We start from the raw sequence: 14,010 nt of genomic DNA on the forward strand, positions 1-14,010 counted from the left end.
GACAAATCATCACATCCATGACACCTATAGGTGATGCCATCAATTTAGGCGCGCTTCCAGCTAGTAATAGGTTAAAAATTTCAACAAAATTTCAATGAATTTATGAAATTTCGCATATTTCAGTGAGGTCCGAAATATTTTTAACCCCGAAATTTCAATGTAGATTCAAACTGATTTTGAAATAAATTAAAATTATGTTAAAATCAATTAAAATTAAGTGAAATTTGAAATATCAAAATCCGAAATAATTTGCGAAATTTCCGAAATTTCACATATTTCAGTGAGCTCCAAAATTAAAAACCTTGGTTCTGGTTGGTGACTCTGCAGTTCTTCCTTATCTCGTAATGGGTACTACCCTCGGCCGGGAGCTTGCTGAGCTTGACCATGGTGGCGGCGAAGTCATTGTTCCACTTGGTGGCATTGTTCATGTACTCGGCCATGTCGCCCCCGGCTTTGATGTCCGTGCGCATAACCCAGTCGGACTTGAAAAGCACCCTGTTCTGGAGGTTGGCGTGGTAGTAGCTGTTGTCCAGGGCGCCCTTCGCCGCGGTGTTCACCCCCGTAGTGTCGTAGCCGGAGTCGTTCTGGAACTTCAGGCTCATGTCGCGGATGTTATTCTTCTCAATGGGATCCTGCGTATTTTGGCTATTTTTCTGGGCCTCGATGTCTGCCACGAGCGCTTGTTTGTAGCTGTCGTTGATCGGCGTCGCGGTTGTATCGTTGAGGCGATCCTGGAAAGACGAGAGGTGGGAGACGCCGATGGAGTGCGCGCCGGAGAGGATGACGAGCTCCTCCTGGGTGAAGTTCTTCTTGGCGAAGTTGTCCTTGAGCTGCTGGAACTCGAAGGTGGATTGCGGGAGGATGGCGTCTGCGGCGGCGGCCGATGAGACAATGCCGTCCTTGCGCCCTGAGGGAACAGAGTAGGCGATTTTGCCGCCGATTAGGTATCTGGCCGCGTCACGCCCGGCGAAGACGACTATGTCGGCGCACGAGACGCTGTTGCCCAGTTTGGACTTGATGGTGTCGACGAGGCCGAAGCCGTCTAGGCCGATGTTGTTGATCGCCTTCTTCTCGGTATTGCTGCCGGATGGCGTCTGGTCCAAGAGCACCGATCCATCGCAGCCCTGCACGTTATTAACACGTGCATGCATGCATTCATCATCAATCAAATGAGCCAGACTAAGGGCAATATCAATGCATTGAAAAGGAGTATATCATATGCATTTTCAGTGGATTGTATAATTTCATGTGTTTTTGTGTGAGAATTTTTTTTTGGCTTGATTTTAGTGCTAAGAGTCTTTTTCCTCTTATAAATAAAGGGTGACATCACATACTTGCATACACGTATGATACTCATGTATGATACTAGCCCTGTAATGCATAGCATCATATAGTAGTGTCATACTCGCACTTTTTTTGTTAGGGGACACATCTTATTTATTTGTTGGTAGAACTCCAATACAAATATGTGTACACGATTGACTTGTCATTGAAATACCTAGATATGGATGTAATTTGTATTGCTTCATGTGTTTTTTGTTCTTTCATGGTATTTGATGAATAGATTGAAAGTTTTCTCATAGAAAAATATCTATAGTTTTACGTGCTATGATACCATAACATAGTGTATGATACCATTCTCATCTCTCAATTCCATAAAAAAAGGACGCGTCAAGCCAGCGCACGGCCGCCTGGGATGCTTAGCGAGCGGCCCGTCACTTTAGGTAATTTCTTGTCTCCCCTTTTAATTAGAATAGTCATCTAGTAGTCCCTTTTCCTGCTACGTATTAAATGCCATCATATGCATCTCCTCCTGTGCATGCATGTGTTTATTCGCATTTAGTTTGTGATTTTAAAATTTTAAAAAGGCATAACTTTCAATCCTCGTGTCGAAATTCAGATCTGTTTTCACCGTTGAAACCCTCGCAACGTGCTCTTCAAAAGTAGATTTCACATGTGGATGTTTCGACGAACTAGTCTTCCTGTCAAATAAACATCAATATGTGTGCAACTAGACTACATGCCGCGCCAACCGAGCATATGTGTGTGCCAATAGTCCTTCTGCCAACTAAACATTAATGTGTGTGCAACTAGACTATATTGCCGCACCAACTAAGCATATATGTGTGCCAATAGTCCTGCCAACTAAACATCAATGTGTGCAACTAGACTGCATTGCCACGCCAACTAAACATATATATGTAACTAGTAGATAGTTGGTCGGGGTAGTAGGCTTGCAATCCACTACTAGATAGTTGGCCGGGGTAGTAGACTAGTTGCACATCAAGTTGTTATGGTTGATAGGTTGCAACCTCATATGAAGTTAGATCATGTAGCTTCAAAGTTGTTTTTAAAAAAAGTTGCATCATGTAGTACTAAAGTTGCACAATGCAGTACATTAATTGCACCATATAACACTAAAATTGGCATCAAAAAAATTTCGTTGAAACATACCCATGCGGGGATCTAGTTTCCAATATCTCGTCGCGATTTATCCAACGATGAAAACGGATCTGAATTCTGACGTGTGCTTTAAAATATATGACTTTTTAAAAATTTAAGAGGCCAAAATAAATGTGCGTGAATCTGTTTTTCAGATTAGTCTGTACGCATTTAATGTTAACAAAAAACATCCACTAGCTGATAAAAAAAGACACAGATGTGAGTAATAAGCCGGCCGCCCGTTCCTAGAAAAAATGCAAATGCACTTTGAAGATTTCAGGTAAAAAAAACCCTTCAAAATCAAATGATGGCAACTTACATTAACCCAGCAGTCGTGGAACACCAGCCGGATGAGGGCGGCGCCGACGCCAGGGTTGCTCTTGATGGCATTCTCTACTTCTGTCCTCACGGTGCCCTCCACGTCCACATAGGCGGCCGTTGTGCCTCCGGCAGAACAGGCCAGCAACAGGCACAGAGACAACAAGGCGGCGCCGGTATTAACCTTGGCCATCCTAATTCGATGCCTCTGCTAGCTAGTTTGCTAAGATAAACTGCTGCTGTGGTCTGTGTGCTTAGGTAGCTTAAGGTGGAGGGGTATATATAGGATCACAGCGCACCAACGATCATGGATAATATATCTCCTATGCTTAGCTTGCATCCATGTGCAACGGTTACGTTAGCAGCCGCTGCCATGTTGGAGGAAACTAACTGAGTCGAATATATATCTGCGTTGCCTATTAGAGTACTACTATGTGATATTTATACAACTGGAGGAGGCATTGGGCTAGTTAGGTATCACAACTTGTCTGACTCTGACATATCCAAACTTAGTTTAGGTCATCATGCATACACAGACGATTTTATTACTTAAAAGGTTTACAACACTTTTTTGTTGGCTACAAAACCATATATTTTTTGGTCTCCGTAAAATTAGGAATTGATTTATCAATGAAATAGCGTGTACGATGGTTATATCTCAACGGCCCCACACAAAATGAATCAATACATTTCCTAAGCTTCCAGGAATTGAGAGCTGCTGGTGCATCGGGGCTTTAGCCGAAGCTCATGGAACCCATCTACAGGTTTAAAGTACGAGTGCTTTGGTGCAATTGTTTGAGTCGGTTTCTTCTTGTAATACGACATGTGTGCAAGCGACGAAGAGTCACATCACCCGTGCCCTCAACCCCTCCTTCTCGCTTGGAGCCCCTCTCTCGCCAAATGTGGCCCTCGATCAGCAACAATGGCCTTTGTCAAGGTATGTATGCTTATCTATTTTTAACCCTGTTCAGTGTGTTATAATTTTTTATTGTTTTATTTGTTCAGTGTGTTATAATTTTTTATTAATACGCTAAAAGACAATCCATCCTCATGACCCGCGCATGTGATCTGTTCCAGACTAGAATCTCTGGCATCAATTTGCTCTGACTTTAATTATCAGCTTGTTGCTACCAGCTTATAGTGCCAGCCAATAGTTTGCACTTATATGCTATTACCGTCGGTCATTCCATGTCAACTGATGTTTAAGTTTTGTCAACTGCCATCTTCAATAATGTTTAACCCCTGTTATTTTTATCAAGAAGTCACCCGATTCACTTCAAGGCATGCGAGCCAACTCTTGTTGTCTCGATCTGGCCTTCTTATTCTAAGTTTGATTCGGCCCGGCCGGCGACACCATGCTTGCATGCATGCATGACACCAAGCAACGACTGTATTGACAGACTGGCTTTGCGAGGCTTCTGCCTCCAAGTCAACACCTCTGATTAGCAAGCAGCCAAACCTTATTGTTTGCCTTGCTTCTTGAGGCTGTCCATAGTGGTAATATCATAGTCGGTATCATGCACTCGGCAATAGCAAACACGCTGATGCGGCAACGTTTTAAACAAGAGAGGGGGGGCTAGAGTAACATAGGTAGATACCGCGGACTAAGGCATAGCCTAGTGGTGGGAAGGGGTTGATGCCTTCCCACCCACCCAGGTTCAAGGCATGATACTTGCAATTTGGGTTTGTTGCACCAATTATACTGTAGGGGTTCCCTTACAGTCTTTCTTTCAAAAAAACATAGGTAGATACCGTAACATAATTAATACTTTGCTACTTTGTGTCATGCGTGTCAATAATAAATAAGATCATATATGATACTACTCTATGGTACCATGCACTACAAATGTAGTATCATACACTAGTATTATATGCATGATAGTAGTATATGATACTCTCCCCTATGAGTAGGCTGATGCATATACCCTGCGGCTTCATGACAGCATGCGCCAAAAATGAAGTGCGGGTCAATGGAGATCGGAAAGAGGATCCCGGCTCGTGGCGGTGCATTAGTCGTCTCGGCGTGTTCTGGCTATGGCTCTGTCTCTGCTGCGTCACCTCGTCATCGTCGGCGGCCCAACCGCTCCTGTGGTCATTTAGAGCCTGTTTGGTTTCAAATAAGTCACCAACTTATAAGTCGAAAAGTGAAAAAAGTGACTTATTTTGCCAAACAGACCCAACTTATAAGTCACCCCAATTTATAAGTCATAAGTTGCTCCACCCCAACTTAAAACTTATAAGTCACCTCCTTTTGCATGGGTCCCACCACTTTTACATAAAAAACAATATAGAAAAAGGTGTGCTTAGGTGACTTATAAGTCAGATGACAACCAAACAGACGTGACTTATAAGTCACTGGTTTTAAGTCACCTGACTTATAAGTCAGGTGACTTATTGAAACCAAACAGGGCCTTAGACTCCCGGTGGTTCCTCACGACCACCTCCGGGCCGCGGACATGAGGTGGCAGTGCCGCTCCGTGCTCTCCTCGGCCGCACAGCTAATGGCTGACGGCCTCGTGGTCCATGATCTGCACTTCGCCAATGGCGACTGGCACCAGGACACCGGCCACGCGCCGCTGATGCCGTCTCATGGTGCCGGTCCCGATCCCGAGCTACTTGAGCGAGCCACCCCACTTGCCACCTTCACGCTCACGCACGCCGACACGGCGCAACGATGTCGCTCCCTCAAAGTCAGCGGGGTACTCAGCTTGACCATCATGCGCAACCGCTGCAGCTCGGACGACAAGTCCGAGATGATAGATGATCCACAACACGGCCGGTGTCGGGCGCTGGAGTTCAAGCTCCTTCCTTGTGTTGCCAAGCTTAGTCGAGTGTTGGAAGGCGTCAACATAGAGACTACTGATGACGGTGGTGGCGAGAGGGTGATGTGCATGGTCGGGGATTCTCTCCTCCGCATGCGCGGCGGCGGCAACAGCACCGACGGCCCGTGGGACTGGGCCAAGAATACCGGCGATGGCAGCAACAACTTGGAGCCACCGGTCGTTGACGATGGCAACATATTGCTCATTCTACGATACACAAAAGTGCAGACATTGACTACCCGAGCGGTGCACGAGCGCCAAGTCAGACAATTTCTACTTCGACACTGTCCGTCTGGTTTCACAGTTTGGCGGCCCATATGCCGGTTACCGGTTCCGGCCAGAGCAGGAGGTGATGGCTAGGTGCAGCAAGCTTCCCCAGCTATGTGATGGCGACGGCGACGGCGACGTCACCGGTGGATGTGCTAGGGAACTACACGAAGATGTCTCTTTCTGCCACATCAACACGACGTGCTTGCCGTCGTCCCCAACTGGAACTGCGACTCCACCGACGAGTTCTGCAGTCGACTAGGACCGTTCATGAACACGACGAATAGGGCATTCACGGATTCTGTCATCCCGATGCAAGCCATCCGGTGTTGGACGACGAGCGGACTGGACGGCAAGGCGGTCGTGCTGGTGTCGGCCGTGTTCCGTGCTGTGCCGCCGTGGGAGGATCGAGAAATGGCGGTGAAGCATGCTGGGCTGAGCAAGATGACACTATCAGCCAACGGCATGTGGAGAGCGTCAACAGGGCAGCTGTAACGCCCTCGATGCGGCTATATCTCCCACGTGTCGAAGCACGACTTAGAGGCATAACCGCATTGAAAGCAATGTCGCAAGTGAGGTAATCTTCACACAACCCATGTAATACATAAGGGAAAGAGATACATAGTTGGCTTACAATCGCCACTTCACACAAATACATAAATAAAGCATTACATCACCAGTTACAAACAAGGCCCGACTACGGAGCCAAAACAAAAGAAGACTACCCCAAATGCTACACAGATCCCCGATCGTCCCGACTGGGCTCCACTACTGATCAACTAGAATGAAACAACACAAAGGACAAGATCTTCATCGAGCTCCTCCTGAGCTTGGTTGCGTCATCTGCACGGACTTATCGGCACCTGCAAGCTGTTTTTGGAAGTATCTGTGAGTCACGGGGACTCAGCAATCTCACACCCTCGCGATCAAGACTATTTAAGCTTATGGGTAAGGTAAAGGTATGAGGTGGAGCTGCAGCAAGCGACTAGCATATATGGTGGCTAACATACGCAAATGAGAGCGAGAAGAGAAGGCAAAGCACGGTCGAAAAACTATGATAAAGAAGTGATCCTAGAACATTCTACGTCAAGCATAACTCCAACACCGTGTTCACTTCCCGGACTCCGCCGGAAAGAGACCATCACGGTTACACACGCGGTTGATTCATTTTAATTACGGTCAACTTCAGGTTTTCTACAACCGGACGTTAACAAATTCCCATCTGCCCATAACCACGGGCACGGCTTTTGAAAGTTCAAATCCCTGCAGGGGTGTCCCAACTTAGCCCATCACAAGCTCTCACGGTCAACGAAGGAATAGACCTCCTCCCGAGACGTTCTGATCAGACTCGGTATCTCGGTTCTACAAGACACTTCGACAAGTTAAAACAAATCCAGCAACACCGCCCGAATGTGCCGACAAATCCCGATAGGAGCTGCACATATCTTTTTCCCAGGGCACACTCAGATTGTCTTAGGTACGGGTAGGCCAGCCCAGAGTTGCCCCTGGTGGCCACCGGCCGCTGACAGGTGGACCAACACTCAGAGGAGCACTGGCCCGGGGGGGTTAAAATAACGATGACCCTTGAGTCTGCAGAACCCAAGGGAAAGAAAAGGCTAGGTGGCAAATGGTAAAACCAATGTTGGGCATTGCTGGAGGAGTTTTACTCAAGGCGAACTGTCAAGGGGTTCCCATTATAACCCAACCGCGTAAGGAACGCACAATCCGGGAACATAACACCGATATGACGGAAATTAGGACGGCAAGAGTGGAACAAAACACCAGGCATAAGGCCGAGCCTTCCATCCTTTACCAAGTATATAGATGCATTAATTAAGTAAGATATATCGTGATATCCCAACAAGTAAACATGTTCCATCAAGGAACAACATCTCCATGTTCCAACAAATTTCAACAAAATTTCAATGAATTTATGAAATTTCGCATATTTCAGTGAGGTCCGAAATATTTTTAACCCCGAAATTTCAATGTAGATTCAAACTGATTTTGAAATAAATTAAAATTATGTTAAAATCAATTAAAATTAAGTGAAATTTGAAATATCAAAATCTGAAATAATTTGCGAAATTTCCGAAATTTCACATATTTCAGTGAGCTCCAAAATTAAAAACCTTGGTTCTGGTTGGTGACTCTGCAGTTCTTCCTTATCTCGTAATGGGTACTACCCTCGGCCGGGAGCTTGCTGAGCTTGACCATGGTGGCGGCGAAGTCATTGTTCCACTTGGTGGCATTGTTCATGTACTCGGCCATGTCGCCCCCGGCTTTGATGTCCGTGCGCATAACCCAGTCGGACTTGAAAAGCACCCTGTTCTGGAGGTTGGCGTGGTAGTAGCTGTTGTCCAGGGCGCCCTTCGCCGCGGTGTTCACCCCCGTAGTGTCGTAGCCGGAGTCGTTCTGGAACTTCAGGCTCATGTCGCGGATGTTATTCTTCTCAATGGGATCCTGCGTATTTTGGCTATTTTTCTGGGCCTCGATGTCTGCCACGAGCGCTTGTTTGTAGCTGTCGTTGATCGGCGTCGCGGTTGTATCGTTGAGGCGATCCTGGAAAGACGAGAGGTGGGAGACGCCGATGGAGTGCGCGCCGGAGAGGATGACGAGCTCCTCCTGGGTGAAGTTCTTCTTGGCGAAGTTGTCCTTGAGCTGCTGGAACTCGAAGGTGGATTGCGGGAGGATGGCGTCTGCGGCGGCGGCCGATGACACAATGCCGTCCTTGCGCCCTGAGGGAACAGAGTAGGCGATTTTGCCGCCGCTTAGGTATCTGGCCGCGTCACGCCCGGCGAAGACGACTATGTCGGCGCACGAGACGCTGTTGCCCAGTTTGGACTTGATGGTGTCGACGAGGCCGAAGCCGTCTAGGCCGATGTTGTTGATCGCCTTCTTCTCGGTATTGCTGCCGGATGGCGTCTGGTCCAAGAGCACCGATCCATCGCAGCCCTGCACGTTATTAACACGTGCATGCATGCATTCATCATCAATCAAATGAGCCAGACTAAGGGCAATATCAATGCATTGAAAAGGAGTATATCATATGCATTTTCAGTGGATTGTATAATTTCATGTGTTTTTGTGTGAGAATTTTTTTTTGGCTTGATTTTAGTGCTAAGAGTCTTTTTCCTCTTATAAATAAAGGGTGACATCACATACTTGCATACACGTATGATACTCATGTATGATACTAGCCCTGTAATGCATAGCATCATATAGTAGTGTCATACTCGCACTTTTTTTGTTAGGGGACACATCTTATTTATTTGTTGGTAGAACTCCAATACAAATATGTGTACACGATTGACTTGTCATTGAAATACCTAGATATGGATGTAATTTGTATTGCTTCATGTGTTTTTTGTTCTTTCATGGTATTTGATGAATAGATTGAAAGTTTTCTCATAGAAAAATATCTATAGTTTTACGTGCTATGATACCATAACATAGTGTATGATACCATTCTCATCTCTCAATTCCATAAAAAAAGGACGCGTCAAGCCAGCGCACGGCCGCCTGGGATGCTTAGCGAGCGGCCCGTCACTTTAGGTAATTTCTTGTCTCCCCTTTTAATTAGAATAGTCATCTAGTAGTCCCTTTTCCTGCTACGTATTAAATGCCATCATATGCATCTCCTCCTGTGCATGCATGTGTTTATTCGCATTTAGTTTGTGATTTTAAAATTTTAAAAAGGCATAACTTTCAATCCTCGTGTCGAAATTCAGATCTGTTTTCACCGTTGAAACCCTCGCAACGTGCTCTTCAAAAGTAGATTTCACATGTGGATGTTTCGACGAACTAGTCTTCCTGTCAAATAAACATCAATATGTGTGCAACTAGACTACATGCCGCGCCAACCGAGCATATGTGTGTGCCAATAGTCCTTCTGCCAACTAAACATTAATGTGTGTGCAACTAGACTATATTGCCGCACCAACTAAGCATATATGTGTGCCAATAGTCCTGCCAACTAAACATCAATGTGTGCAACTAGACTGCATTGCCACGCCAACTAAACATATATATGTAACTAGTAGATAGTTGGTCGGGGTAGTAGGCTTGCAATCCACTACTAGATAGTTGGCCGGGGTAGTAGACTAGTTGCACATCAAGTTGTTATGGTTGATAGGTTGCAACCTCATATGAAGTTAGATCATGTAGCTTCAAAGTTGTTTTTAAAAAAAGTTGCATCATGTAGTACTAAAGTTGCACAATGCAGTACATTAATTGCACCATATAACACTAAAATTGGCATCAAAAAAATTTCGTTGAAACATACCCATGCGGGGATCTAGTTTCCAATATCTCGTCGCGATTTATCCAACGATGAAAACGGATCTGAATTCTGACGTGTGCTTTAAAATATATGACTTTTTAAAAATTTAAGAGGCCAAAATAAATGTGCGTGAATCTGTTTTTCAGATTAGTCTGTACGCATTTAATGTTAACAAAAAACATCCACTAGCTGATAAAAAAAGACACAGATGTGAGTAATAAGCCGGCCGCCCGTTCCTAGAAAAAATGCAAATGCACTTTGAAGATTTCAGGTAAAAAAAACCCTTCAAAATCAAATGATGGCAACTTACATTAACCCAGCAGTCGTGGAACACCAGCCGGATGAGGGCGGCGCCGACGCCAGGGTTGCTCTTGATGGCATTCTCTACTTCTGTCCTCACGGTGCCCTCCACGTCCACATAGGCGGCCGTTGTGCCTCCGGCAGAACAGGCCAGCAACAGGCACAGAGACAACAAGGCGGCGCCGGTATTAACCTTGGCCATCCTAATTCGATGCCTCTGCTAGCTAGTTTGCTAAGATAAACTGCTGCTGTGGTCTGTGTGCTTAGGTAGCTTAAGGTGGAGGGGTATATATAGGATCACAGCGCACCAACGATCATGGATAATATATCTCCTATGCTTAGCTTGCATCCATGTGCAACGGTTACGTTAGCAGCCGCTGCCATGTTGGAGGAAACTAACTGAGTCGAATATATATCTGCGTTGCCTATTAGAGTACTACTATGTGATATTTATACAACTGGAGGAGGCATTGGGCTAGTTAGGTATCACAACTTGTCTGACTCTGACATATCCAAACTTAGTTTAGGTCATCATGCATACACAGACGATTTTATTACTTAAAAGGTTTACAACACTTTTTTGTTGGCTACAAAACCATATATTTTTTGGTCTCCGTAAAATTAGGAATTGATTTATCAATGAAATAGCGTGTACGATGGTTATATCTCAACGGCCCCACACAAAATAAATCAATACATTTCCTAAGCTTCCAGGAATTGAGAGCTGCTGGTGCATCGGGGCTTTAGCCGAAGCTCATGGAACCCATCTACAGGTTTAAAGTACGAGTGCTTTGGTGCAATTGTTTGAGTCGGTTTCTTCTTGTAATACGACATGTGTGCAAGCGACGAAGAGTCACATCACCCGTGCCCTCAACCCCTCCTTCTCGCTTGGAGCCCCTCTCTCGCCAAATGTGGCCCTCGATCAGCAACAATGGCCTTTGTCAAGGTATGTATGCTTATCTATTTTTAACCCTGTTCAGTGTGTTATAATTTTTTATTGTTTTATTTGTTCAGTGTGTTATAATTTTTTATTAATACGCTAAAAGACAATCCATCTTCATGACCCGCGCATGTGATCTGTTCCAGACTAGAATCTCTGGCATCAATTTGCTCTGACTTTAATTATCAGCTTGTTGCTACCAGCTTATAGTGCCAGCCAATAGTTTGCACTTATATGCTATTACCGTCGGTCATTCCATGTCAACTGATGTTTAAGTTTTGTCAACTGCCATCTTCAATAATGTTTAACCCCTGTTATTTTTATCAAGAAGTCACCCGATTCACTTCAAGGCATGCGAGCCAACTCTTGTTGTCTCGATCTGGCCTTCTTATTCTAAGTTTGATTCGGCCCGGCCGGCGACACCATGCTTGCATGCATGCATGACACCAAGCAACGACTGTATTGACAGACTGGCTTTGCGAGGCTTCTGCCTCCAAGTCAACACCTCTGATTAGCAAGCAGCCAAACCTTATTGTTTGCCTTGCTTCTTGAGGCTGTCCATAGTGGTAATATCATAGTCGGTATCATGCACTCGGCAATAGCAAACACGCTGATGCGGCAACGTTTTAAACAAGAGAGGGGGGGCTAGAGTAACATAGGTAGATACCGCGGACTAAGGCATAGCCTAGTGGTGGGAAGGGGTTGATGCCTTCCCACCCACCCAGGTTCAAGGCATGATACTTGCAATTTGGGTTTGTTGCACCAATTATACTGTAGGGGTTCCCTTACAGTCTTTCTTTCAAAAAAACATAGGTAGATACCGTAACATAATTAATACTTTGCTACTTTGTGTCATGCGTGTCAATAATAAATAAGATCATATATGATACTACTCTATGGTACCATGCACTACAAATGTAGTATCATACACTAGTATTATATGCATGATAGTAGTATATGATACTCTCCCCTATGAGTAGGCTGATGCATATACCCTGCGGCTTCATGACAGCATGCGCCAAAAATGAAGTGCGGGTCAATGGAGATCGGAAAGAGGATCCCGGCTCGTGGCGGTGCATTAGTCGTCTCGGCGTGTTCTGGCTATGGCTCTGTCTCTGCTGCGTCACCTCGTCATCGTCGGCGGCCCAACCGCTCCTGTGGTCATTTAGAGCCTGTTTGGTTTCAAATAAGTCACCAACTTATAAGTCGAAAAGTGAAAAAAGTGACTTATTTTGCCAAACAGACCCAACTTATAAGTCACCCCAATTTATAAGTCATAAGTTGCTCCACCCCAACTTAAAACTTATAAGTCACCTCCTTTTGCATGGGTCCCACCACTTTTACATAAAAAACAATATAGAAAAAGGTGTGCTTAGGTGACTTATAAGTCAGATGACAACCAAACAGACGTGACTTATAAGTCACTGGTTTTAAGTCACCTGACTTATAAGTCAGGTGACTTATTGAAACCAAACAGGGCCTTAGACTCCCGGTGGTTCCTCACGACCACCTCCGGGCCGCGGACATGAGGTGGCAGTGCCGCTCCGTGCTCTCCTCGGCCGCACAGCTAATGGCTGACGGCCTCGTGGTCCATGATCTGCACTTCGCCAATGGCGACTGGCACCAGGACACCGGCCACGCGCCGCTGATGCCGTCTCATGGTGCCGGTCCCGATCCCGAGCTACTTGAGCGAGCCACCCCACTTGCCACCTTCACGCTCACGCACGCCGACACGGCGCAACGATGTCGCTCCCTCAAAGTCAGCGGGGTACTCAGCTTGACCATCATGCGCAACCGCTGCAGCTCGGACGACAAGTCCGAGATGATAGATGATCCACAACACGGCCGGTGTCGGGCGCTGGAGTTCAAGCTCCTTCCTTGTGTTGCCAAGCTTAGTCGAGTGTTGGAAGGCGTCAACATAGAGACTACTGATGACGGTGGTGGCGAGAGGGTGATGTGCATGGTCGGGGATTCTCTCCTCCGCATGCGCGGCGGCGGCAACAGCACCGACGGCCCGTGGGACTGGGCCAAGAATACCGGCGATGGCAGCAACAACTTGGAGCCACCGGTCGTTGACGATGGCAACATATTGCTCATTCTACGATACACAAAAGTGCAGACATTGACTACCCGAGCGGTGCACGAGCGCCAAGTCAGACAATTTCTACTTCGACACTGTCCGTCTGGTTTCACAGTTTGGCGGCCCATATGCCGGTTACCGGTTCCGGCCAGAGCAGGAGGTGATGGCTAGGTGCAGCAAGCTTCCCCAGCTATGTGATGGCGACGGCGACGGCGACGTCACCGGTGGATGTGCTAGGGAACTACACGAAGATGTCTCTTTCTGCCACATCAACACGACGTGCTTGCCGTCGTCCCCAACTGGAACTGCGACTCCACCGACGAGTTCTGCAGTCGACTAGGACCGTTCATGAACACGACGAATAGGGCATTCACGGATTCTGTCATCCCGATGCAAGCCATCCGGTGTTGGACGACGAGCGGACTGGACGGCAAGGCGGTCGTGCTGGTGTCGGCCGTGTTCCGTGCTGTGCCGCCGTGGGAGGATCGAGAAATGGCGGTGAAGCATGCTGGGCTGAGCAAGATGACACTATCAGCCAACGGCATGTGGAGAGCGTCAA

At 46.4% G+C, this 14,010-nt stretch overlaps 2 protein-coding genes across 2 annotated transcripts; both read right to left on the reverse strand.

Moving 5' to 3' along the window:
- On the reverse strand, positions 1 to 2,999 carry LOC125555576 (peroxidase 5). Its single transcript, XM_048718482.2, has 2 exons — positions 2,762 to 2,999; positions 1 to 1,124 (listed from the first exon to the last, which is right to left on the reverse strand). Exons 1-2 carry the CDS (start codon positions 2,951 to 2,953, stop codon positions 294 to 296), a joined length of 1,023 nt encoding a protein of 340 aa, XP_048574439.2. The 5' UTR covers positions 2,954 to 2,999; the 3' UTR covers positions 1 to 293.
- Positions 3,000 to 7,690: 4,691 nt separating this feature from the next.
- On the reverse strand, positions 7,691 to 10,679 carry LOC147967896 (peroxidase 5-like). Its single transcript, XM_087522581.1, has 2 exons — positions 10,442 to 10,679; positions 7,691 to 8,804 (listed from the first exon to the last, which is right to left on the reverse strand). The coding sequence occupies exons 1-2, from the start codon at positions 10,631 to 10,633 to the stop codon at positions 7,974 to 7,976; spliced, it is 1,023 nt and encodes a 340-aa protein (XP_087378707.1). The 5' UTR covers positions 10,634 to 10,679; the 3' UTR covers positions 7,691 to 7,973.
- Positions 10,680 to 14,010: the final 3,331 nt, after the last annotated feature.

The sequence above is a fragment of the Triticum urartu genome, chromosome 5A (genome assembly GCF_056163025.1).
Source record: "Triticum urartu cultivar PI428250 chromosome 5A, HENAU_Tu73, whole genome shotgun sequence".
Classification (NCBI taxonomy): Eukaryota; Viridiplantae; Streptophyta; class Magnoliopsida; order Poales; family Poaceae; genus Triticum; species Triticum urartu.